At 41.3% G+C, this 25,345-nt stretch overlaps 1 protein-coding gene and 1 long non-coding RNA gene across 6 annotated transcripts; one reads left to right on the plus strand and one right to left on the minus strand.

Annotated features, from left to right (window-relative positions):
* On the plus strand, window positions 1-24,259 carry LOC147799835 (retinol dehydrogenase 8-like). Of its 2 annotated transcripts, none has more exons than XM_087133093.1 (5): window positions 1-1,002; window positions 14,008-14,176; window positions 14,756-14,947; window positions 19,578-19,674; window positions 22,976-24,259. In XM_087133093.1, the coding sequence occupies exons 1-5, from the start codon at window positions 937-939 to the stop codon at window positions 23,298-23,300; spliced, it is 849 nt and encodes a 282-aa protein (XP_086989219.1). In that variant the 5' UTR covers window positions 1-936; the 3' UTR covers window positions 23,301-24,259. The 2 variants fall into 2 exon arrangements, with proteins under 2 accessions (XP_086989219.1, XP_086989218.1); XM_087133092.1 differs by lacking the exon at window positions 1-1,002 and adding an exon at window positions 7,790-7,929.
* On the minus strand, window positions 1,001-14,053 carry LOC147799836 (uncharacterized). Of its 4 annotated transcripts, none has more exons than XR_015424358.1 (4): window positions 13,966-14,053; window positions 7,238-10,045; window positions 6,651-6,730; window positions 1,001-1,450 (listed from the first exon to the last, which is right to left on the minus strand). It is a non-coding gene; the product is annotated as an uncharacterized LOC147799836 (long non-coding RNA). The 4 variants fall into 4 exon arrangements; XR_015424360.1 differs by lacking the exon at window positions 1,001-1,450 and having other exon boundaries at window positions 3,605-6,730; window positions 7,238-7,353; window positions 9,340-10,045; XR_015424359.1 differs by lacking the exon at window positions 1,001-1,450 and adding an exon at window positions 3,605-6,496.
* Window positions 24,260-25,345: the final 1,086 nt, after the last annotated feature.

A 25,345-nucleotide genomic window follows, 5' to 3' on the forward strand; every position in this document is an offset into this window, starting at 1 on the left:
ACAGCATGAACAGTGACAGAGTTCATTGTTTTTCAGAATTTCCATATGATTGCATGGGTATTTACCAGTGGAGCGTTGCTGCCAACAATCAAATGTTTCTCATGTCTCATAATTCATACAACTGCAATCCCTGGCTTATTCCAGTCTTTCCACGACTGGTATAACTAACGCAAACGTGAGAAATGATTTTCAATCCAGCCGCCATGACATCCTGGACGCCGCCATCTTGGCAATATAGGGTGCACTGAACCAATTCAAGCTCCATTGAAAATAGTGTACAATCAACCAAGTTTGGAGCCCCATGGCAGGCAACTGAAGTCCCTGAGGCTTCTCAAACAAAAAACAATGTGCTGTTTGGTCCTTCAGGTTTCATTTGATTTTCAATTTTTAGTAGGCTAACCAATGAATTTTTTAATTATCCGCCCTAAACAAACTCACCCCCCAAAAAGTGAATGTTGCCAAGCTCTCCCAGCGGCCATTTTTCAAATGACATCCCTCACCTTCCTGGGGCTCTTCTGACTAATTTTCAATCCCATTTTGGTCTGCTTTGCCCCCAGGTGGGTGCCCCTGAATCTACAGAGGTGATCCTGGGCCATACTGACACAATCCCACCATTTCTTGGCCCAAACAGACCCCTCTTTTCGAAACAATCTCTGGAGGTACTTTTTGTGCGCCTCAAGCTGGCGGAGAATTTTCCTTGAATTGGGACACTGCACACTAGAAGGTCTTGGAACAAAGACTAGGTATGGTGGCGCTACAACCGTACAGCAGGGGCACATATGCTGCAGTAGAGTGTGTAGGTCGACGTGCTCCTCCCGATTTACCTCTGATCGTCGGAGATTCAATGTAAATAATAAAAGTCGTAGAAACCGAGATTTTGACCTTGATTTAAATCGGTTGAGCGGTGTATGCAGTGAGTACCGTTAGGGTGACTCGATGTCAGATGATACCATGGCAGGGAGAAGGGAAGGAGATACGAACGCGCTTGCTGATCGGGAAAAGGTGGGACCGCTAACTTTAAAATACTGAACTCTTCTTCGGTGAAGCTCTTGCAGTGATTAACTTAATTTCGTCAAACACTGATAAAGTTTATAAAAAGTTAACTGCAAATTGACGGTAAAACGTGAGGTCTCAAATTATCAAAATCCTACGTCAATTTGCGTTGTCAGGAAGTAGACCTATAATTGGGTGTCGGCACCAGTGGGGAAAACACGTAGAACATTTGTTCAAAAACGAAGAACTGTGCCTTTAACCTTTAAATTTCACCGTACCTTTCTTTGAGTAATGTTGAACTGCGTTTTTTTTTTGCTCGAGCACCACTTCAGCTTAGTAGTTTAACTACGATGTTCTTTTCAGGCCAAATTACGCTGCGTGGTGAGAGTTGTTGCACTTCGCGGTAAAAGTAGTTTCACTGCGGAATGAGAGTTGTTTCACTGCGCGAGGGTAGAAACTGAAATAAAAAAAGAACGAAAGGAAAATTCTAAGATCAACAGTACATTTATGACCTTTAAAGTAAATTTTTAGGTTCATATCACCGTCTGCCCGAGTCTTTACATTTTTATTTATCTCTCTCTCTATAAAAAAATTCCAGACAAAAACCTTGTTAAATTGAAAAGAAAAATGTCCCAGTGGTCGTAGATTTGAATTTTCAGTAAAAAAGGAGGTCATAATATTCCTGGGCGTCACCAGACGCCGCAATTACTCTTGGATTTTGCGCTGTTATCTGTGGGTGCATATTAGTGTAGTGCAATCACAGACATAAATAACCTATAGACCGGCAACATCGGGCGCCAGAGTGTAATTTTACGGACGACGCCATTTTCAAAACCCATGGGCTTTGGACATGCGCAATACAAACACAACCACCGTGTTTGTTTTCATACGTATGATTGGGCATTGCAGACGTATAGTCGCAGATGTCATGATTTGTATACTGAACGAGGCTGTCCGGCCAAATTGTCAAAGAAGAACCGCTACCGATAGAGGTATTTTAAAGTATTATCAATATTATGTATTTCAACGGGTAAAACCAAACTGAAAGCACAATGACTAAATTTGTAAGCTTTCAATTAAATTTGAGTAGTTTTATTCGGCATTTTTTAGAATTATCTGAGGGCAATCAGCAAACATGTGGCATGAGCGTAGGCCATTCATGCCAATGTTAATTCTAGTCTCCAGTTTTTCCGTAAGCTGAGCCCTTATCTATAGCAACATTTGCCCTCTATTTCAACGTAAAGCAATGGAAGCATTGTTCCAAAATGACATACTGACCCTAAACACTCTCCTTTGTCATGTTTGCACATGAACATCTCACCATGCTCATGGTCCATCCGTGTGGTGTTAGGCCACTGTTATAGTTATACCATAGAGGAAGGAAGACAGGTTACACGTCTGCATGTGTAATTTATAAGCTAGCTCAGTTTACAGTGATTCTTCACCCACTTCCTGAAATGCCCGAGAATGTTTGTACTTAAGCATTGTAATGAGTAGGGCGCTTAATTATCCTGAAGAAATGGTAGTACTGGAAATATTTGAATGAAAAAAGTGAAACATGGGCCTACAGTACAGCGGCTTAATGAGGTCGGAAAATAGTCTAAAAGTGAACTCTTAATTCAGCTGTAAAATATTCTGATTCACTTCATTTGTAGCATTTTTTATTTGTATGCATGTAAATGCTAGTATTCCAGTAATTTTGCATAAGCAGAGTTATTCTGATAGTACATGTACAGATAACTTGATGCCAATTTCTGTTTGAAAATCGATGTTCACAATTTGCAGAATTCGGAGATTAGCCATGGCTCAAACGCCTGGCATGGGGATGCTCTTTTGATGAAAAAAGGACCTCACCAGAATGAGAATAGTGATAGTGAGTGTATTTATAACACATTAGTTTCCATTTGGTTATGCCACCTTACATTTAAAAGAACAGAGTGTTCATGTTTAGAAATTATATCTAAATGTACATGCAAGATCATGAGATGATTATATAAAACTAATTTTATAGGACACGCAGCAGTCACACAGTTGTGTTTACTCCATTAACACTAAGACCAATGAAAATGCCCTACAAAATGAGAATACTGAGCTGAATAGAGTTCTTTGCTACGTGTTTAAAAGAATCTCTGCATCATAATGTGAGCTTCAAATGAAATTGTCAGTAAATAGAAAACACTGTTTGCTTTAATTTGATACCCTTTCTGATTAATACTTTGGGAGAAGATGAATTCATGGGTTGCATATTGCAAGACATGCTGTATAAAATTGTATGCAAGTTAAGAATAATCCCCTGGCTTTGTGGCCACGTGCAAAGTTATAATACATGTAACATGAATTATGTTGTCTCAAACATTCGTACTGTAAATGTACAAGTGAAGAAATTTAGGGTATTTCCCTTCTCTGTGGCAAAACATGATTATTTTAAATACTTCAGACTTTGCAGAGCTCTAAGCTCTAAGCTGCGTGCTGTCTATTACTAGAGCAGGAACCTGTTTAAAAAGGTCTCATTGAAGTTGATCATTAATACAACGACTCTGGAATGGTGAAGAGGTTGAACAAGCGCACGTGCGCGACCGTGGCGACTAGGTCAGCTCGTCATGCACGTTGCTCTAAATTCAATCATTCATTGTGCAAAGACCGAATTATTTTCTGGAAAAAAAAATAAATACGTAGCTGCAGTGGAGCTCATAAATAAATTCCGGACAGGGTTTTCAGTCGCCGTCAGGGCATTTTCATCCAAAATTTCTGATTTGTATCACTCATTCCGAGATTTCTCCATAGGCTTGTGCACACTTCTGAACTACTTCCGCCCAAAGTTTCATGTTAAGTTGGGCACCGTCTTCATTACGGTATCCAGACGTTGATTTAAATAGGCGCTGTCGATGTATGGGTTATTTATGTCTATAGGGCAACCTTAACAACACTAAGCGCCGCTGAACAACATTCACTGCACTGCCAAACAACTGTGACGTGCAGAGGGCACCAGTCACTAGGCGCGGTGCGAAGTTACAGATGGCGCTCTGCCCTGTACTAAGGGCAGATGTTAGGCGCGAATAGCTGTGTGCTAAGCACGCACTGCGCGTAGGCTCCGCCTTGCGCGTAGGGCGATTGGTTAACGGAAGTCACTGTCTGGTTTTTGTAACATTGCGCCCTTTCAAAGCGTATGTTTGTGTATTTTCACGGGAACTTCGTGTGCGGCGTGTATCATGCAGAAATAAAGTAACAATGTATATTGTACACACATACACACAATGATAAATGTCCAAAGCTCGCATATTTTTTCACGGCCCGTCCATGGACCACGTACGCGCCTGGGAAACACCAAAACTGAGGTTTTTTGTCTTTTCCATTTTCAGTTATCTTTTAATAGAAGAGATTCTTTCAAATGGGCAGATATTGGATACATGTCCGACCGTTGGAGCATTTTTTGGCTTATTAATCAGAGGGTTTGGCCTACATAAATGAAAAGGTTGAATGCTGATTGGGTTGAACAAAAAAGGTTCAATTTTCTCTGAAAAAGTTTCTAGGTACGAGTATTTTGATGAATATCTCCAAAAACGCATGTAAGATATTGCTGAATGATATCCCTAATCATTTCATTTAAAGATGAAAGGTATTTTGACAGGGTTTCAAGACACTCCCAACTGAACCGCACTTAATCTCGAAGCTGAGTTCAAAATTAATTCCTAAAATGCGGGCGATTCACAGTAATGCGCCTCCAAGAGTTTGCAACGCGTTGGTCAATCACATCACGCCAAATCTGTCGACCATTTCCAAATGCACATCGGTTCGACAGATTTCACGCATCGTGATTGGCCCACACGTTGCAAAATCTTGGAAGCACACTATTGTGAATCTCCCGCATTCCTCATTCCATCAGAAAATCATTAATTAACATATCTCGAGTTGTCCTGGACTACATCCAGAGACGCCACTTTATGAATTATGTTTAGCGGCATCCTTGCTGAATGTTACTTGCGCACGTTAATACTAAATGTCCTAGTTTGGTCGAAAACGTGTGATAGGCCTATATAGATACACCCCAAAAAGGGAAACGTAATTATGCAATAATGAAAGCCATTCATTTCCGTAAATTATTTTCCAAGTTAGTCATTTATGTACTTGCAAACTGTTCCTCTGAGATATAGAGAGCTTTGAGAAAAAAATTAATTAATTGTATAGAAAAACCTGGCATGAAATTCAACAGAAATACTTTATCAATTTGAGCACCTCTGTTGCGTTTTATGCTGTGACATTATTTCGCAACGCGATCCATGACACAGCAATGACAAACTATAAATGACCGGAGTTTTTCGGGAACCCACGTGTGTGACAAACAGGATTTTTCCAAATTTTAAAAAACATGAGTCGAAACGTGTGCAAGGCGTTCGCTCGTCAATCAGCGCCATAAACATGGCGTTGGGAAAGGCTGATGGCTTTTCACTGTGATTGGCTACATTGTGCACGACCCGTGACCGCAAGGCCATCACTTCCTGTTAGCGAAGCGGTATTTAAATTTTTTTGGTTCGCCAATGGAAATGCCTTGGCGCGGGCTAAGTGTCGGATGTTTGATAAAAAACATGGCCTTGTTACAATCACAGTGTGGAAATTTATCTTCCCACGAACTATCACTGATCACCTGTCTTTTGGCGATATATTTCAAATCATTGGTTTTCTTGATCAGTTTTGGATAAACGAACAAAATGAGTGTAAGAATATGTTCAGAAATGAGGAAGGAAAGAAAAATCGAATTGATAATCGCCGCTTGTGTAACACGTTTGACATCATCTGCTCAAAACGTTCCATTTTTTATGCTTGATTTTCTAATTAATTATCCTGTTTGGACAATAGCATAGTTGCTAGTATGTTTAAAATTGTCTGGGGGACTGAATTCGTACTGCTCTGGGGTTTGTTTTGACAAGAACTAATTGTGTAAAATTGTTGCAACATCAAAAACGTGCCCCCATGAATACGTTCATGAAAGTGTATTATCTTATGACAACTGAAAACTATACCACCTTTTTTTCACTTCCATCGAAAACAAGTACTTCGATTTTGTTTGTAGTGAAACAAAATACGCCTGAAAACAAGCTGAGCTGCCGTTTCCTTTGAGGCATTAGCCTCTTTGAAGTATGGTAAACACAACAGAGGCGCTGTTTGAGTTGGGTTAAATTGTTTCTGCTTGATCAAAATGTACCCACTTGAAAATGTACCCACTTATATTTATTGCGTTGAAACTATGAATGCTAAGTGCAAGTAGGCCTAGGGACTTTTAACTTTGGCCTGAACCGCTGCATATGGACTGTCAAATTTATGTGACCGGACGTGGGATTCTAGGCCGCCGCCCCTGGTAGTGGGGTGGTAGGTCCATCCTCCAGTGATAGACGATGAGGCACTCTCCCTTGACTGATTCCCCCAAAGAATTCAGTCGGAAACCGGATGTTGATTTAATTATTATTTGTGGCTTTCGTCTCATCAGCTTCTTTCGGTAAACATTTCCCTGTATGCAAAATTGTTGCATAAGTGGTTACAACCAAAGATATTTATTGTATGCAAAATTCAACACATTTAATACACTTATACATCTAGTGTACACAATGTTATAAAAATGTCAAGTTGAAACATTGTATCAACACTTTGTGTTAAATAATTACCCTGGTGTGGTGGCTTAGCAGTGATGTAGCCTAAAGTGGTGCAGGAACCCTGTGGCAGGCAAGTTCCTCAAAAGCTTGAGCTAATGCAAACATAATTCACAAAAGTGGCATGATAAATAATATTCTTAACTACAGGGATTATAGAACTGCAGTATGAATACTTGTATAGAATGCACACCGCATAAAATATAGACAGCGTACCCCATCTTGTAAGCACACTATGAAAAGCAATGGCCGCGCGACCCACCGATGCGAGTCGTACACAGCCCCAAGCTCCATACACAGCGAGCACACACGAGGCCTACAGCGCACACCACGTCCAACGTAAATGTAACGAAACGTGCTTTGTGTGTATACATACATGTATACATGTGTATAACGTATGCCACACAGCAATCTATCGCAGGAGAATCCCCAACAATATGATCATAAAACCACTCAAAAAGTGAATCAAAATCCCACTATCCTTATGTATAAGATCAACTGACATGCTCTATAATGATCAGCGGTTATGATGATAAGCCCTGTGAGGGTACTTAACCACAAAAAGTACAGAAAGTGAAGAATTTTGGGACAAACTTTCTTACCCGGGCGTTGCTCGATCAGCGGCGAAACGGCCACACCCGAGAAAGTTCTCGAACGACCAACGCCCACAGCCATAAGGCACTGTTCATAGGGAGGATCCCGGACATATTGCTCCGTCCTTCATAAAAAGTGTAAATGCGGATCATTCCAAACCCAAACTAAGGTAACACATTGGAACTTCCCATGGAACACTAGCAAAACAATGTTTACAATTAGTTAATTTATAATTGAATGTCAATTAAGGGGTATAAGCTTGATTCGGACATAAATCGTGATTCCAAAAGGACTGTTTGTTATGGTGGATGTTCAGGCTTATGTCATGGAAAGTGTAGAGTGGTTTTCGGGCTGCATAATTAATTAGATAAATAGTTTTCCATGCGATAAATTAGAACTACAAAGTACAGGTCACTACATCTACAAGATGACCACCGTAGAGCATGCATGGGTCAAAGTCTGAAGGTGGTTTCAGTCATTTTATGATCGTAACCAGTGTGGGAGCTGAATTCACAGTTTGCTTTGACATTGTGCTGACAAGCAGGATTTGAGACCCAGCAAATTTAATCTCAATCAATTAGGATACTTCAGAGAAAATTAAGAAATGGCGCCGAAGGTGGTCTTGATAACCGGCTGCTCTTACGGACTGGGCCTGGCTGAGGCGGTACTTCTAAGCACACGATCTAAGCACGATTTTAAGGTAGCTCATGGATTGTTTCCCCAACTTTTTCCACGAACCAATTCAATAGCTTTTTGTCTCCCTCCTGAATACTTTATAATTCTGGAATATTATTCATCCGTTTCTTTGGTCTAATGTCTTGCTTTTTCACAATATTGTCTAAGTTACCATTGGATTTCGTCATTTCCCCCACACGGAGAAATGCAGCAAATGCCAACCTGAACAAGGACTGCTTAAAATAGGAGTCAGCATAATGCAATAGTGCGGCTACAAGTTTTGAGTACACTGAGAGTGACAGAGAAACGCATATCAACCCGGGGGTAATGCCTTTTGGCGCCTACTATGGCCTTCCTTACAAGGAAATGATCGGAAGGGTCGAGAATGTTGTACAGTCTGTGAACATAGCGTCCATGCAAGCGGCGTCCAGTTCTGTTTCTGCAAAGGCGAAGCGTTATGGGCCTTGAGGTTTTATCTTTGCCAATGGTGCTTTAAATGTGTGTTCATGACTCCGTTTCTCGTCCCGACCAATGAGAAGGAGATTGTATAAAAGATGGATCATACTTTTGGACCCCTATTTTTGTGAGCGCTATCCACTGCAGAGCAGTACCAACATGCTTCGAAAATCGTACAACCCATTGGAAGAGTTTCATCAAAATAAAATTTTTGGCTCTAACTTCCCAACGTAAACCCAGCAAATGGTGATTCTCTAGGTGTAATGGAATAATCTTGAATGCAGATTCGGTATCAAGCTTGACGGCTTTTCATTTTTGATGATGGAAACTGCGTATTGACGCGTAGTGAACCATTGCATATTCATCTGGAATTCCGGAATTCACAGAATCAGCACTGCGTCAAATAGGCGTTGTATATTTCTTGGGCACAAGACCAGTTTGACTTACCTGCCTACATCAACCTTTTTTGTAATCTCTCAGTAATAATGTGAGGCATATCCAGAGCAGAAACTAAATTCTTACATTATTTGCCTTTGCGATTTCCTACATGCCCTAGCTTAAAGCCGTGCTCAAAGCCATCGACCAAAAACTTGACCTTGTCATGGTTTTAACCAGGCAAATATTGCCGCAATGACTTTACATTGATCGGTGTGAAAATCTGACTAGTTTGTGGACTACTAATGGCCCGAGCCTGTCCCTCTACCTAAAGGAATAATCGATTACTTCCTGCACTGTTGCTGAGAGGGAAACGAGAGTGCACTTGGTCGCGTCTGGTGAATGTTAAGGCCTTGTTACCTGCTGCACCAGACCTGTACTGATATCCAGAAATGGGGTTTGTTCTAGCATTGGAAGCATTGGCGACGGTATGTGCAACTGTGTGAGCACGGTAGGGCACGGAGAAATCTAAAACATTATCCAGGAGGGATATACAATGTCACTGGTTGTGTATGACCGCCAAGACCGAAGTTAGTACCCATACCTTGGTTTGGAGGGCACAGTGAAGAACTTGAGACACTGTTTGTGGTCAGACTCAAAGAGTTATGGTACAAGTCAGGATGCAAGAGGTCCCATTTAATTGGCCATGTCTGCCGGGCACTTTTGCATTGAGATCTGGAGGACATTGACCCTATTGGGCAACCGAGGTACATGCTGATGGATGCAGTGGCACATGGATGAACACCACTAGGCCCCAGACCCAATGATGTATCAGTGCCTGGAGAACTGGCTTGGTGTCCAGAAGTTGTGGTCAGTCCCCCGACACCGCCAGACCCCAATCCTGGTAGTGTTCGGGGGGGGGCGTGAATGACCCTTTATCAATAGACCTGAGGACTATTGCTGATGTGATTGGTGTAGGAGCAACACCCAGTCTCTCGCCTTGAGATGCTGTGCTTGCAGCAGATGTGACCAATGTGGCAACATCTCCAAGTCCCAGTCCTGAAGATGTACATTGCTGGTCCCTACGCATTGAATATTGTTTAATGGCAGCCACTGTGGGTGTTGAAGTTCTTGAAACAGTGAGCATTTGTAACCAGTTTTTCTTTCACTGCTGACTAAATATGAGCTGACGTTAATTTCAGTTGACGATGTTGCATTTGTAGCTTTGTAGGCTTGGTTGAAAATGCAAAGGGTTTGAGGAGTTGTTCTCTGCCTTGTGAACCGGTCTTTTCCCGTGAAAATGTCAGCATCTGTAAAGAATGAGCAGACCAAAGCAGCAGCAAAAAGAGTCCAAAGAAAACAATACAAATGGACAAAGTTAGAGAACTTCTTAGCCTCAGGCTCTTTTCAGAGCCTGTGACAGTTTTCTTGACATTGAATTAACGTCTTTTGTTTGTTTTCTTTGTTTGTTTTGTCTCAATTGAATAGCTTCATTTTTTTGTTTTGTTTTCTTTTTTAATACCTTCATTTTTTGTTATTATAACTTCATCGTTTTCTTTACAACTGCATCTTTTCCATACAACTTCATTTTTTGTTTTCTTCACTTCATTTTTTTTACAAATTCATCTTTTGTGTACAACTTCATGTTCTTACAATTATAGCAACAGTTATATCTGTATTTTGTTAAGGAAAAAATTCCGGTAATTGCTTTACTTTATTGCGTTGAAACTAAGAATGCTAAGTGCACGTACTTTGTGTACGAGGGATTTCTGACTTTGGTCTGAACCATAAGCTGTATATAGACTGTCTATTAAAGTTACAAGATAACCGTCTTTGTCTTGCTATTAAATATAGAACATGCATGGGTCGAAGTTTGAAGGTGGTATCAGTCATTTTATGATAGTGACTAGTGCGGCAGCTGAATGCACAGTTTGCTTTGACAATCTGCTAACAAGCAGGATTTGAGACCCAGTTAATTTCGTCTCGATTAAGTGGGACACTTCAAAGAAAATAAGGAAATGGCGACGAAGGTGGTCTTGATAACTGGCTGCTCTTACGGACTATAGGCCTGGCTGAGGCGGTACTTCTAAGCACACGATCTAAGCACGATTTTAATGTATCTCATGAAGTTTTCCCCCTTCTTTCCTGACTTTACAGACTTCAGAATAGACCTTTTTTACAGAAAAGCCGTTCTTGATCGCTTTCCCTGAACTATTCAATTTAATTTCTCTACTGGTTTGGTGTCAGACTATTTTAGTTTCATGCCTCACTTTCATTTTTTGATGTTGCTCAAAAAGTGAGATATAATAAATCTCAAATTCAAAATTATGAATTATCGTAAAAGGAAATTATTCCATAAACTTTCATTTTACTGCATACACTTTTTATTCTTAGGTTCACGGAATAAATCATTTTACCTCGAGCGAATAATGTCAATTTAAACGTAAATCCTTCTAATTATGCATGTAACTACAAACAGTCGTGGCTGCTAATTGCTCCAACCCTTCTGCCGTTTAATGTTTACCAGTCGTCAAACAGATTTTTTGTAATTCGATTTTTATCATCAAACATCCTTCTGTTACTAAAAATTACCGATCTTAATCAACTTTGACTTGTAAAGTTCTGTTGCCAATCTGAAACGACTTCACTATCAACACTGAAGTCAAAGGCCTATGTTAAAGATGACAGTGTAATTGTACAATCACGTTCGAGTTGAAAATCACTGCATAAACTGTGGAGTGATGAAACATGGCTGGTTATTGCTGTTTATTTGTGTGGATATCTTGTATGTGTTTAGACAGATTATTTACAAACAGTATATATATAAGTGTACATGTACAATGTGCATATCTAATGATGTCAACATGAAGAAAGAAGGTGAAGCCTTATTGCATTGCATTTCATTGCACTGCACTGCACTGCACTGCACTGTATTGTATTGTATTGTATTGTATTGTATTGTATTGTATTGTTGATCGATTCTTTCAGTGTTTTGGCAAATAAGACGACGATAGTACACTCTTTTAGACCAGTATCGAGTTCATTCCAGTATATAACACCACGTTGAAATGAACTGTTTCTAAAAAAGGACGTTCTATTTTTGCTCACATACATATCGCCTTTCGGCGAACTACGTGTTTCATGCGAATGAACAGGAGAAGTTAACGAGAATAGATGATTTGAAATCTGAGGGAGCATAATGTGTGTATTTATACATAAATATACCAAGTCGATGGTAATAGGGATCATATAGTTTCAGAATGTTAAATTTGGCAAATAGAGGAGTGGTATGATTAAGGTAACCTGCATTATTTACAGTGCGAACAGCTTTCTTCTGTAACTTAAAGAGTTTGTTGAAGCCATGCACAGTTGCAGATCCCACCAAAGCGAGTAGACCATAATCCAAGTATGAAAGAATAAAGGAGTTATATAATATTAAAAGAATGTTTTGGGGACAAAATTCTTCAAACGATTCATAACCCGAACAGTTTTAGATACTTTACTACATAAGACATCAATGTGGTGATTCCAAGTCAGGTTTTCATCTGTACAAAGTCCAAGAAATATTGAACGAACAACGAACGAACGAAGTGAAGTTAGAATATTTTCAGCAACGAGGAAGCAACACGGAAAACAAATATCGAACTGATAATCTCCGCTTCTGTAACGCACTGCACGAACTCTTGCGCCTCGCAGAAATGTACCCATAATACTCTGTGAGTCATTATCTGTGACCCCAGGTGAAGTATTTCCTTCGTAAAAAACAGTTCCAGGCCTTCAGCCGAACCGAGCTCCCTGATCGTGTGCTGGGTGACGAGCGAAAATTGACCTCAGTTAAATATCAATGACCTGTTATAGACTTTGGATGGTGTAAAGAGCATCATATTAACAAAAAGATGGCGTGTGGCTTCAAGGGGGCCTGAGCTAGAGTACGCATCCTGCTTGAATTTACATCTTTTCCCTATGGCAAAAACTGAAATTCAAAATGACCGGCCGCCGTTGGACTGCCTCAATTTTATTCAAAAGAACCATGTCTATAAGAAAATATTCTAATATTTTCTTATAGACTAGATTCCAAGTTATGCTTGATTTTCTCGTTAATCATTCTGTTTGGACTGTAGTATTGTTGGTAGTATGTTTATAAACATTTTCTGTAGGACTGATTTCGCACTGCTCTTACGTTCTTTTGACAAGAAATAATTGTGTAAAATTATTACAACTTTAAAAAAGTGCCCCCTTGCATACCTTGATGAAATTGCATTTACAAGAACTGAAAACTATACCACCTTCTTTTCACTTCAAATGAAAACAAGTACTGTACTTATATGTATATAGGCCTGTATGTGTATGTACATGTATATACCTATATCTTTCTATTTCTATCTATCTATCGATCGTACATCTGTGTTTTGTTCGCGCAACAATGCTGTTAATGCTTTACTTTATTGCGGTGAAACTAAAAATGCTAAGTGCACGTACTTTGTGTACTAGGGAACTCTGACTTTGGCCATGACCATAGAGCTCTATATGAACTGACCATCAAACTTACAAGATGACCGCCTTTGTCTTGCTTTAAAAATAGAGCATGCATGGGTCGAAATTTGAAGGTGGTATCAGTTATGTTATGAGAGTGACCAGTGCGGCAGCTGAATGCACAGTTTGCTTGTGACAATCTGCAGACAAGCAGGATTTGAGATCCAGCAAATTTCTTTCCCATGATCTGGGATACATCAGAGAAAATGAGGAAATGACGCCAAAGGTGGTCTTGATTACTGGCTCCTCTTAAGGACTGGGTCTGGCTGAGGTGGTATTTCTAAGCGTACGATCTAAGCACCATTTTAAGATAGCTCATGGAGTTTCCCCCAACTTTCCTGACTTTGCAAACTTCAGAATAGACCTTATTTACAGAGAAACCATTCTTGATCACTTTCCCTGAACATATCTTTTCCATGTGATCTATCAAATGGTTAGTTGTCAGACTATTTTGGGTTCATGCCTTACTTTCATCTTTTAGTGTTGCTCAAAACATTGAGATATAATCAATCACAAATTTAAAATTTTGCACCACCCTAAGAGGATATTGTTTCATGAACTTTTATTTAATTTGATACAATTTTATTCTTGGGTTCACAGAATAAAACATTTAATCTCAATTTCAATATACAATGGCCGACTTATGAATAGGCTGTTACTCCACCGTTCTCTTTAGAATTCAACAGGATAGATTTACCTTATGCCGAAAGGAATACTATTCTTTTGATTTTCAATGCAGGTTTACGCCACTGTTTTGAAGCTGTCCGATAAAGGTGACCTCGAAGCAGCTGCCGGTGACGCAATCAACGAGAATCTGTTCATTCGAGAGGTCGATGTCACCAAGACAGAAACTATCAAGGCATTGGTTGACGAAATCATTCGGGACAATGGGAGAATCGATGTTGTCGGTGAGAACATATTAAGCTCAGGGTGTCAGGGTCGAAAGTTAAAATGCACCTGACATGTTGGTGTGTACGTTTTTACTTTAGACTGTATATCTTTATACTTTATATATACTTTACCTGTCTATGGAAACCTTTTCTTTTAACAACCAGTTTAATTTGTTGCTTTATTTATAAGTTAATGCTGCTAAGATGATGTGATGGTTATCAGCCATACAGGAAAGAATGGTTGCTGAAACCAACAACATTAAAACTTTTACTTAAACACTTCCATTTAAATATCAAGCACAACTATAAGGACTGGGTGTCAACCCACAAGTTCTTAAAGACAGCTTCCAAAAGCCAACGGATTTCTGTTTTTACTTGTCATTGAGGAGATAGATCCAGGGTCTCTCCCTGTATGTAGAGGCCTGTATCCCCTCGCTGCTCAGAAATTAGTGTAGAAAAAAAATCTGATGCAGTCCTTCTTGGTTCGTGCCCCCTTTCCCGAAAGGGGGGCCTCCAGAACCCCCTGCAAAATTGCAGCCAAGTGACTTCAGTAGATTTGCGTCTTGTTAAAGTGAATTATCCCTTCATATTCCACAGTTAACAATGCAGCGGTTAATGGCGTTGATGATCCTTTCTTCGCCAAATCACTGGGCTCCCTTGACCAAGCTCAGGCCATGATGGATGTCAATTTTTGGGGCCCGGCGCAAGTTATAAAAGCAGTGCTACCATTCATGCAGGAACAGAAATCCGGTCTTATCATCAACACTTCCAGTGAATCTGGAAAAACAGGTAAAGTGCATGAATTGCCTAACCGCCAACATCATGTGAGAGTAACTCGGTATGCTCTCGTTATGAAAATCCCCAGTTCATCGACTGCGCTGTATCAACCAACCCACGAGCCACGTCATTCTGCAATAGTGACATCACCCAACTCAACCATTAGAATACCCTTATTGATCCAAAGCACCCACTGAGTTGCCCAGTATCTCTCAATACATAATCAATCTATCCAGGTTTGACCGAGTATCTTTCATCTGAACAACCAATTTGCCATCCGGTATAAACCATATTGACAAAGTCAGCTCAGGAACTAAGGGGTCATCAATTATGTCATCATTTTCACAAGCGTACAAACTGTATGCTGGGGGAGGGGTGCATTGGTTGCTTTAGAAACATGTGAAAAATCATATTATAGACCGGCCAACTATCACCCCGCAACAATCTCTCTCTCTCTCTCTTCAACTACACGACGCCACGGCACGAGGGCTCCCTTGCGTCGTGCCGTCCCTTCGCCTTCTTACCATTTCGTTTGTACACACAAGACGCGTCGTGCGTCGCGTCGTGCGGTGCATCGCGTCGCCTATTACGTCGCCTGAAGCACGATGCGACGCACGACACGACGCTTCCTGAGCTGTCGCCCTTTGCTTCATGGTGTTTATAGAGGGCGACTTTAATGCTTTCTTTCATTTCCGTCCCCGAGCTTGCAAAGTACATGTTACTCGTTCTTTGGTGTTGATTTTTCTTGTTTTTTATTTCATCCTTTCCTCATCAATTAGGATTGATTTCTGTCATATTTTATTTTTTTTTAATGAAAAAAGAGCAAATAGAAACTCTGCGTGTGTAGGAACTGCTCTCACATACTAAGTGTAAGCCCAGAACTCGTCACTCTTTAACTTAGCCGGTCGATCCTTGTTCGAATGTCCCCACAAAAGGAGTTTCCATTTGTGGTAGATTTGTAACCTTATGAATATTTCCCTGTGGTCTATATATATGGGCAAATTCCCGAGTAGTACTCCCATCCCTCCAGACAATTTGTCCACAATTGTACTACCGAAAGTTTGACCACGGGTTTAGGTAAATACCACCCAGTCTGCACTATATTATTACCCTCAGATATTCCATCTTCAGTCATCCTTCAGTCTTCCTCGTTAACTTCATAAGCACCACACTTTCAATTATATTTACTAAACCACTGAAGATCCTGCTTTCATTGTGACGATGTCTTTTCTTCAACTCTGTTTGGCCACGTACATAATTTGTCAATCAGATCCACATTTACATTTTTGTAACCACGTAATAATGATTGATGTATTGTAACTTAGAATGGATTTACAAATAATTTTAAAGATCAAAGTTAGAGCAGGAAAAGCTAAAACCTTGTTGTGGCTGACGTTAATGTTATTTATTTCCTGAAGACAATGCTGATTGGTCGCGAAGCTTTTTCTGAATACATTTTGAAAAGAAAAACTTTTCTTCAACAACTCACTCTTAATGAAAACAGATAAATGCACGAAAAACAACAACAGAGTGAAGGCCTACTACCTATGGCATGCAATGTGCAAGCACGGGCTGGGGGAAGGAAATTAAAGAAAACAGCAAAGGCGCCCTCTATAAACACCATGAAGCAAAGGGCGATAGCACGCGACGCGTCGTGCTTGTTTCGTGCGTTGCGTAGTGCTTCAGGCGACGTAATAGGCGACGCGATGCACCACACGATGTACGATGCGACGTACGACGGCACGACGCGACGGGCGACGGAAGGGGCGACGTTTACGCAGAAAAAAAATGCAGCAAGGAGAGGACCTCAGACAGCACGACACGACGGCACGACGCGACGCACTACGCGTTGTGTGTGTACACACGAAGTGGCAAGAAGGCGACAGTTTGACCCAACGGCATGACGCAAGGGAGCCCTCGTGCCTTCGCGTCGTGTAGTTGCGTCGCCTGGAGGGAGGCAAGAGAGAGAGAAAGAGAGAGAGAGAAAAAAAAAAGTTTGTTGTAAATAGTAACACCGTACAAGTGCATTTTACAGTTTATGTAACGCACTTTCCCTTGTGTGGAAAGGTGCCCTGCTAAATGCTCAGCGTGCTCAAAATACCAAAGTTTGTACATGTACGTAACAATGCAAAAAATCATTGTAACCACATAGGCCCAGCTGTATACTTTTTACCACTTTTTATAAGCTTTTGTGAAGAGGGGGAAAATCAAATCAAACGTACATTTGCTGACTGCTATTCTTGATCACAAAGAATGAACACTTTTATTTTAAGTATTACACTGAGCAATTTGTCCCTAATTTTTACATGCCGAACTGAAAGAAGGAATTTGCCCGGGCAATCGGAAGACCGCAAATGTCGAGACCTGTCATGGACATTGTTTTTCCTCCTGCCACTATTCTCTGGTCGTCTACTGCACATTAACAGCCGTACATTGCGTGTTAGAATGGGTCCCCAGGCACCACAGAGAAATAATCATTTATTCTGGACTCTTTTAGAAGGGGGCAGGAAAAAGAGTACGCCTTGTACGCTTTTGAAAAAGACAAAATGGATAACCCCTAACCGGAAGGCTTATATCTAAGGGCAGATCCAGGATGTTTTACCTGTTGGAGGCTTTAGAAACCTTTTGGTTGGGGGATTACTATGGAATTCCATATCTGCCGTCGTCCGTCGTGCGTCGCCCGTCGTGCGTCGCCCGTGGTTTTTTTGTCACGATTGCGCAGTGGTATTTTTAACTTTGACCCTTGATCGTTTCACATGTACATGTCCTTGTTCGATCGATCCACCACGCCTGACTCTCATTTTAGCAATAGAACTAGAAGATGTACATGTATTCGTTTTTGCAGTTGCGCCAAACTCCAATTGAAAGAAGAAATAATATCCTGACATCGGCTAAGCAACGTGTATATGAAATAACACCATTTTGGTTACATAAATAAATCAACAAAATTTCTCGATAACTTAGTTACTCTAGACGTAACTTTACTCGTTAACAGCCAGACTTTAGGTCTATAGCCTATGTGATATTTCTGTCTGTCCCTGCACGATATCCCTCAGAACGGAATGTAAATAATAGATTATTTACAATGTTTGATTCCCAATAGTTTTCATAAGAGACAAACTGATTCAACAATATTTTGAGGGCGGGTATACCTATGATGAAATCTGCTGTATACTCCAAATTAGACATGACTTTATTTGCAGGTTGGCTCACAGAAGTCTTTTAAACAGCAACGTTACTTGTTAGCCCCATAAATAATGCTGATGTGCTGGACAACCTGTTCTCATTGGTCTATCCGCCATGGCATACACACCGACAAAAACCAACACGTCATATTTTCTGAAACTTAAACCAAGTGGTAATTGCCCCTTAACAATACATTTAATAAACAGTTTGTTATCCACAGAACGTCTAGTATTTCTGGATTTCAAGGTGAAATTGAGAGGACAAGATAGAATATCTGTATCGGTTGGCAGATTTCTTCCTGGAATTTGATGGAAACAAGTCGGCACATTTTTACAGTATGCAAATTAGAATAACACTGTGGATAAGTTGGCCGGAACATTTTTGCTGAAAATGTTTTTCCCCAAAAAACACTTGGTTGAATTCTCAGAGAGGCGATATTTTCTTGTCAAGGGGCAGGGGTAGTCTAGCATTATTGGAATTAATTATGTGACTAGTATATGCTTTGCAGGTGGGATTTGTACTTGCCTTATTCGGAAAAGATCTTTAGAAGTGAATGGAATCATCACATTGTCATTTGTTAAACAACGGCTTTTGCATGTCCTATGCAACCCATTTGATGGGCGACGCACGACGGGCGACGCACGACGGGCGACGCACGACGGAAAATGGCATGTTTGGAACTGGTAAATGGCAGAATTGGGACACAACAAAAAGCAAAATGCGACGGACGACGGGCGACAGCAGATATGGAATTCCATAGATTACTACACGATGTTGTCGCCTTTGGTCAAGCCATTTCATCCCTTGTTTGTCCATAATAAGACCCCAACGTACATTATGCTTATTAGGGGGTCTTTTAACCTGAGACGTAGGCCCTTACAAAGAAAACAAAAAAAAGTTTCAATGGACCGGGGATTGGTCCTCACCCATCCGCTCTGGATCTGCACCTGATCTTTCGAATCATCAGTCTAGTCACCCATTAAGCTACTCAGTATCTTCGAGCCTATCCACTAAACCCTTCAGCAGCAGTTCAGTATATCCTCCTGTCGTCCACCAATCCTTCTCCCAAGCCGCCGGTCATTTTACCCACAACCAAGTCTCCTTGCCAAGTTACTCCATCCTCCCTGCGAAATTAATCCATCCCTCACCAACTCCAATCCTCATTAATCGATCCCTGTTGGGAGATGATTTTAAGCCAATCACCTTTCGCACAGTATGTCCCCAGAGCCATCCGCACGATTTCTCAAAAGCTCATCCACAATCTCTACAGGCCTAACCAAGAACTTACCATAGTGGTTCCACCAAACAATCCACTGCACCCCCCCTGTCTGTGTTGTCACCTGATCTTTGTACATTCTTAAACAATCTCGCAGAGTTTTACTTTTTCCATAATCGTCTTTTTGGGGTAATAAGCTATAATAATAAAAACCTTACATCTTTTTTCTCGATCTCATAGAATCGCCTTTTATGGGCCTTTACGCAGCAACTAAGTGTGCTTTGGAAGGGCTTTCCGAGAGCCTCGCTTTGGTTCTTCGCAAGGCTTACAATATCAGGTACGATTTTTTACTTTGTTTCATTCACCATGGCTCTGTATCTAAAGACTCGGAATAGGGTAGTTATTTCCCCATTTAGGCTAAATGAATATCATCCGAAGAAAGGGTAATGTGGTCCTGACATTGGCATTGTACGTGTGCACATTTTGTTTGGTTCTGGGTTTTTGTTTGTCTTTATGTTTCCGAAAAAACTTAACTACTTAATTCAATAGTGAGCTGATAATTTATTAGCGAAGCTGATGATTGCCACGGAACAACATACATGCATACCAATAACAATAAGCCTTTACTTAAGGAGCCGTGAATTACACTTCTTATACAAAAGTGAGTAACTTTGAAAAAAAAGTTTTATCCAATATTTGTGTGGTGGATACGGTGGAGGCGGTCACGGACAGAGTGTCCAATGGTACGGGATTATATACAACTGGCCCGCGATACTCTTGGGTTCGGCTTGACTACTGAATCAAAACATTTATTCGGAGACGGTGGAGTGACCGTCGAAAAGCACCGACCGATATGACAGAGGCGGTCGATCAGCATGGGATACAGCACATGAGAGAGAAGGGAATAAGAATAAAACGATCATAATTACTTCATAAGGTGACCTAATGCCAGCACTGGAAAACAATACATCTACTTAAAGGGAGCAATGGACAGGTTATAGCAGACACCATGCAATGAATTGAATAGTTGGAGCTAAAATACAATAATTTCTTCAAAGTCACCCATGTAAGAGTACGCAATTTCTCTGATGCAAAGGGAGCTCAAAAAAGGTCATGTCAAGTAAAGAAAATACATGTGTTATACTACTGCCACAGCAGACCAGGAAGGGGTAGATGAAAAACCACCTGACGGAACAGAATCCATATTTTGTACTGTACCCATAAAGCAGCATAAAGGACAAATTGACCTCAAAATGCAAATTCAGGAAGTACAAAATTCTGCAAAGCAAAAGTAAGGAAGACACACATATACTTGAGTTCCGTATTCATCACAAAAAAGGGTGTCCTGGAACTACACTTCATCTCTTAAAGCATAAGTTGATGCATTAAGTCCATTTACTTATGGTCAGCGACTGCACTGAACAACGGGGGCGCTATATGGTAAACATACCCGAGCAATAAATTATCATAAAAATCTCGGACTACAGTGTTCCAGTCTCACATCTCACTACAATGCAGCACCATCAAAAGAATAAATGCAAGACCATCATGTCGACTCAAGATTGCTGGCGAATGTAATAACTAGGAAAAGTTACAGCACTTTCTGTCACCGAGAGGTCTCCATAACGAGACCACTGGGTCGCCATCTTGGTCAAAGTTCATAAGGGTGCAGACCACTAATTCAAGTGAGAATTTTTGACCAGCTCATTAGCATTAAAAGTGCCCCCTTCCACAGTATCTTTTGAAAAAGGAGATTGTTTGGCCCTCAAAATGGTGAGATTGTGTAAATCGTTGCCAGGATCAACTCCCTGGGTCTTTGCGCTCTCATATGAGGGCAGAAGGGCTAAAAACTACGGTTGAAAAATGGTCCTAACTGCCCGAGAAAGTCGAGGGTTGCCACTTGAAAAATGGCTGCAATCAGACTTCGGAAAATCACTTTTGAGGGGGTGATTTTGTTTTGTGGGAATAATTAAAAATGTAATTGGTTAACACACAAAAAATTAAAAAGAAATTGAAAGATAAGTGACCAGACAAGAATTTCATTTGTGTTTCAGAAATCTCAGGGATGTTGGCGTGCATGCTGAACGCTGCTGATTTTACACTGTTTTCAATTGGGCTTGAATTAGTGGACTGGACCCATAAAATGAAAACTCCTAAATGGCAGGGAAAATGCAACAGTTTGCCTCCTCTGAAATATCACAAATATTCCCTGGTCTCTCCGGTCTAAGAGCACATGACACATTTAACTCATAAGAAAACAAAACTGCGAAAAGGTTACCCGTGGAGTGGCGGTCAAAAAGCACCAACCGACATGACAGAGGCGGTAGATCAGCATGACCCGCCTCCGTCACGCGGTGGAACCCTTCAGACTCGCCTTAAGGGTGCACTGCCCAATTCAAGGGAAATTCTTCGGCAGGCCAAGGCGCTCAAAAAGTACCCCTGTTGTTTATTTGAAAAAGAGGAGATTGTTGTGGCCCAAGAATTTGTGGGATTGTGAAAGAATGGCCCAGAATGAACTCCCTAGATTCAAGGGCTCCCATCCCGGGGCGAAGCACAGAAAAATGCCTCTGAAAAATTGTCCCAAGAGCCTGAAAAGGTGGAGGGATGTCATTTGAAAAATGGCCTCTGACAGACTTGGGAACGTTCACTTTTTGGAAGGTGAGTTTGTTTTGGGTGGATAATTACAAATTTCATTGGTTAACCTACTAAAAATTGAAAATCAATTTAAAGCTGAATGACCCCAGAACACTTTGTTTTTTTGTTTGAGAGGCCTGAGGGACTTCGGTTGCCCGCACCGGGGCTGCAAACGTGGTCGATTTTACATTGTCTTCGATGGGGCTTCAATTAGTTCAGTGCACCCTGAAAGGTTGCACTACGTGTATGCACCATACGCGCCCATAGACAGCACTGCAAAAGCGCCGCCTGTTGACTCTCCTGAAGAGGTTGGCCTCAGTTTTTTTTTTCTGGAAATTCAAGATTATGGCCAGACAATCGCTTTTCGTTTCAATTTCATGGGGGTTAGCCACGATTTTTTTTATTAGCCTTTCAAGGAAACAGCAGAAACACTAAAGCGCTCATTTCTGAATGCAGCCGCCCGCCTCTATCCAAAATAGGCCCGCAATTTGGGGCTTTTTGCGAAAGAAATACCCTGAACTTGAAACTATCAGTCCCAAATTCGGGATTTATAGAAATATTTCTATGATGCCTCCTGATTATGGCATGTCTTATTGTAGAAACCCCATGGGATCACAAAATATTAATGAGCTCGCGCGCAGAAATACAACCATTTAGTGGAATGTACCCATAAACAGCGGAGACCGTACCTCAAGAGATACCATTAACACCGGTCCAACAACGGTCTACCCAGAGGTGGGGTTTCTTTAATACACAGAAAAGGGAAAAAACTGGCGCAAGTGCTTGGTTACACATGTAATCATTTCACATCCACGCTCCCTACATTTGCGCTGTCAAACAACATCCACAGGGATACTAACTGGCAGTATTGTTGAGTTTGTCACAAATCCTTTCACAGGACCGGTCATTAAACAGCGTGAACTATGCGGCACACCTGGAACACAACTTATGAAGTGCCGGGATAATCGTCTAGTCATGCAGTATACGATTTTGTTTTCTTACAGAGTCGTCATTCTTGAGCCTGGAACCTTCACCTCACCTAGGGTGGTATATGTTTTGAGCCCCGAATTCCAACCAGAGTCCATGACCAAAATATGGGAGGAGTCCGCCAAGGGGATGTTCTCTGAGTTCTGGCACAGGGACATGCGCCGCCGCATGATGGAAAACCAGGCGCCTGAGGAGGTAGCTCGCGTGGTGGAGGAGATCATCCTGTGTGATGAGCCACACCTTCGCTACCAGTCCGGCCCAATCATTACCCAGCGACTGACCAGAAAATTACGAGATCCCACCGGCGATTCTGCGCTCAAAGCATTCCAGTCAATGGAGTAGAGCCTCGTCGGGGACCACTCCCTATCGACACAGTATTGATTTATGGTGAATCGGGGAGTGGGGTGACTAGATAAGGCCAGCACCTGAGAAATTTCAAAGGAAGCTTTTTCCTTGAGAAAGGGATGAGAACCAAACTCAAATAGCCTAAAGCATTGCTTCATCAGATTTCATGGTGACACATGGAAATTGCATATTTTCCGGTGTTGAAAGAAATTCACAACTTCCCTCTTTCAACTAAGAAGAAAAAAATTCAAGGTACACCCCGAAACAAAAACACAAGTCCTTTTTGTAGTTTTATTGCAAATCTCAGTGACAATTTGTTGTTTATTTCCAAAAGACCAAGGAAATTTTGTATTTCTCCATATGCACTTTTCTGAAACACGACTGGGAGCAATGGTGTAAATTTGTGCCGAAATTTGGGGTAGGGATGGGGATGTGGGTGTGCGAGTTTGTTTCTGCATTCAGTTGGGGACCCTGAACAAGAGAGGACAATAAGGTCCCCGATTGACAGAGGGTCCCCGATTGACAACTGTGTACAAAACATATGGAGGGTCTTCAAACAAAAGAGGAACAATAGGGGGTCCCCAGTTGCAGGCAAATACACACTTACACGCGTGTGTGTGTGGGGGGGTTAATTCACTAAAAAGTGTGGGGGGATTGAAAAGCCCATCCCCTAAAGACATCCCTATCCTCCCCTTACGCCCACGACTGGTAGTGAATTAGCCATTGTGAAGTAATGATAAACTCTCTAATGGTACAATAAGTGTACAATTTTTTTTTCAGTGTGACCAATTTGTTTTTACCAGAATATAAAGGCTAAATGCTTCTTCGTGTTCTGACGCGGTCTATCTAAAGAGACAATTTTGGTTTCTGCTTTTCGAGATACTGGACTAGGACATAGAGAACGTTTCATTATCTTGAGGTTGGCATTCAAAGGAATATAAAAGAATCATAATTTAACCCGGTTGAAACTGGTTGATTGACTGCTTCAGGTTTGGCTCCGAATTAATTAAAGATTCCACTACCGTAACGAGCTGCTTTTGAGCATCCAACCCGGTGCCAGTCGCCAATACACTGGTCTGTGTCTGAGCTTGCGCTCACAGCAGCGCGTAAACGTAAGCTCTAATAGATTCGTTACCTTTGTGATGCCTACGTCGGTTAATTTCGGAATGAAATCCCACCACGCCAACGAGACGGCATTCGACTGTTTAATACAAGTCACGGTATATGTACTCGCGTGACCCGAACCCTTTGGTGGCTTGGCCCAACCGAAGCCCATAAAAGTAGAGCCTGCGTGTTTGCCATTAGTTACATGTAAATCATGTGCGTCGTAATTTTTTGCCCGGGAGCGGTACGTAGCCATTTTCGTAATAATAAGTGGTCCCTAATCCGTTTGCTACAGTATCTCTCGTTTGTTTAAACGACTTGTTTTGATCAACGTTAAACAGTCGGCATGTGTCTATAAATTTCCGATGATCGTAATTGTTGTGCAACGCGTCAAGTATGTCGTCGCTCGGTATAGGCATGACGCAGTCAAGTAAGGTTTTTCTCACAGTGTAATACAAGTGAAAATTAAACAACGCAGATACATACGGATTAGACGCGGACAGTAAATCAAAACCCACCCCGCATGCAGTAGTTGCGGAAGACACCGCGAAATTAAACTGGTTTTGATAAACGATATGGTGTCTGTTGTCGACCGGTTAACGGCTTCGTCCGTTTTAATTTTTGGTAACTTGTTAAACCATTTGTTTTTATGAACCACAATTGCTAAATGACTAAGGTTGGTTCCCATCTTTTAAATAAGTATTTTTGAAAAGGAGGCGCTGTGGGCACCGCTGGTTCGTAAGAAGGAGGTTGTTCCTGGTACTTGACAGACTTGGTTAAACTTACTGGCCTAGTTTTTCCATAAGATCTTTTTGTAAAAGTGCCACCCTTTCATTGCCTAAAGTTTCCGTCGCCCCGACGCCACGAAGAGACGTTACGACGGCTCCGTTGCGTCATGGGATCGCGTCATTTCTCATTCCCTTTATGCTGTGTTTAAT

The sequence above is a fragment of the Acanthaster planci genome, linkage group LG02 (assembly GCF_054643075.1).
Source record: "Acanthaster planci isolate LZ-2023a linkage group LG02, COTS_SCS, whole genome shotgun sequence".
Lineage (NCBI taxonomy): Eukaryota > Metazoa > Echinodermata > Asteroidea > Valvatida > Acanthasteridae > Acanthaster > Acanthaster planci.

Coding starts and splice junctions, on each gene's coding strand:
- LOC147799835 (XM_087133092.1), top strand. CDS start 7,834: ATGGCGCCGAAGGTGGTCTTGATAACCGGCTGCTCTTACGGACTGGGC. Junction 7,930..14,007: donor GATCTAAGCACGATTTTAAG/GTAGCTCATGGA, acceptor TTTTCAATGCAG/GTTTACGCCACTGTTTTGAA. Junction 19,675..22,975: donor CGCAAGGCTTACAATATCAG/GTACGATTTTTT, acceptor GTTTTCTTACAG/AGTCGTCATTCTTGAGCCTG.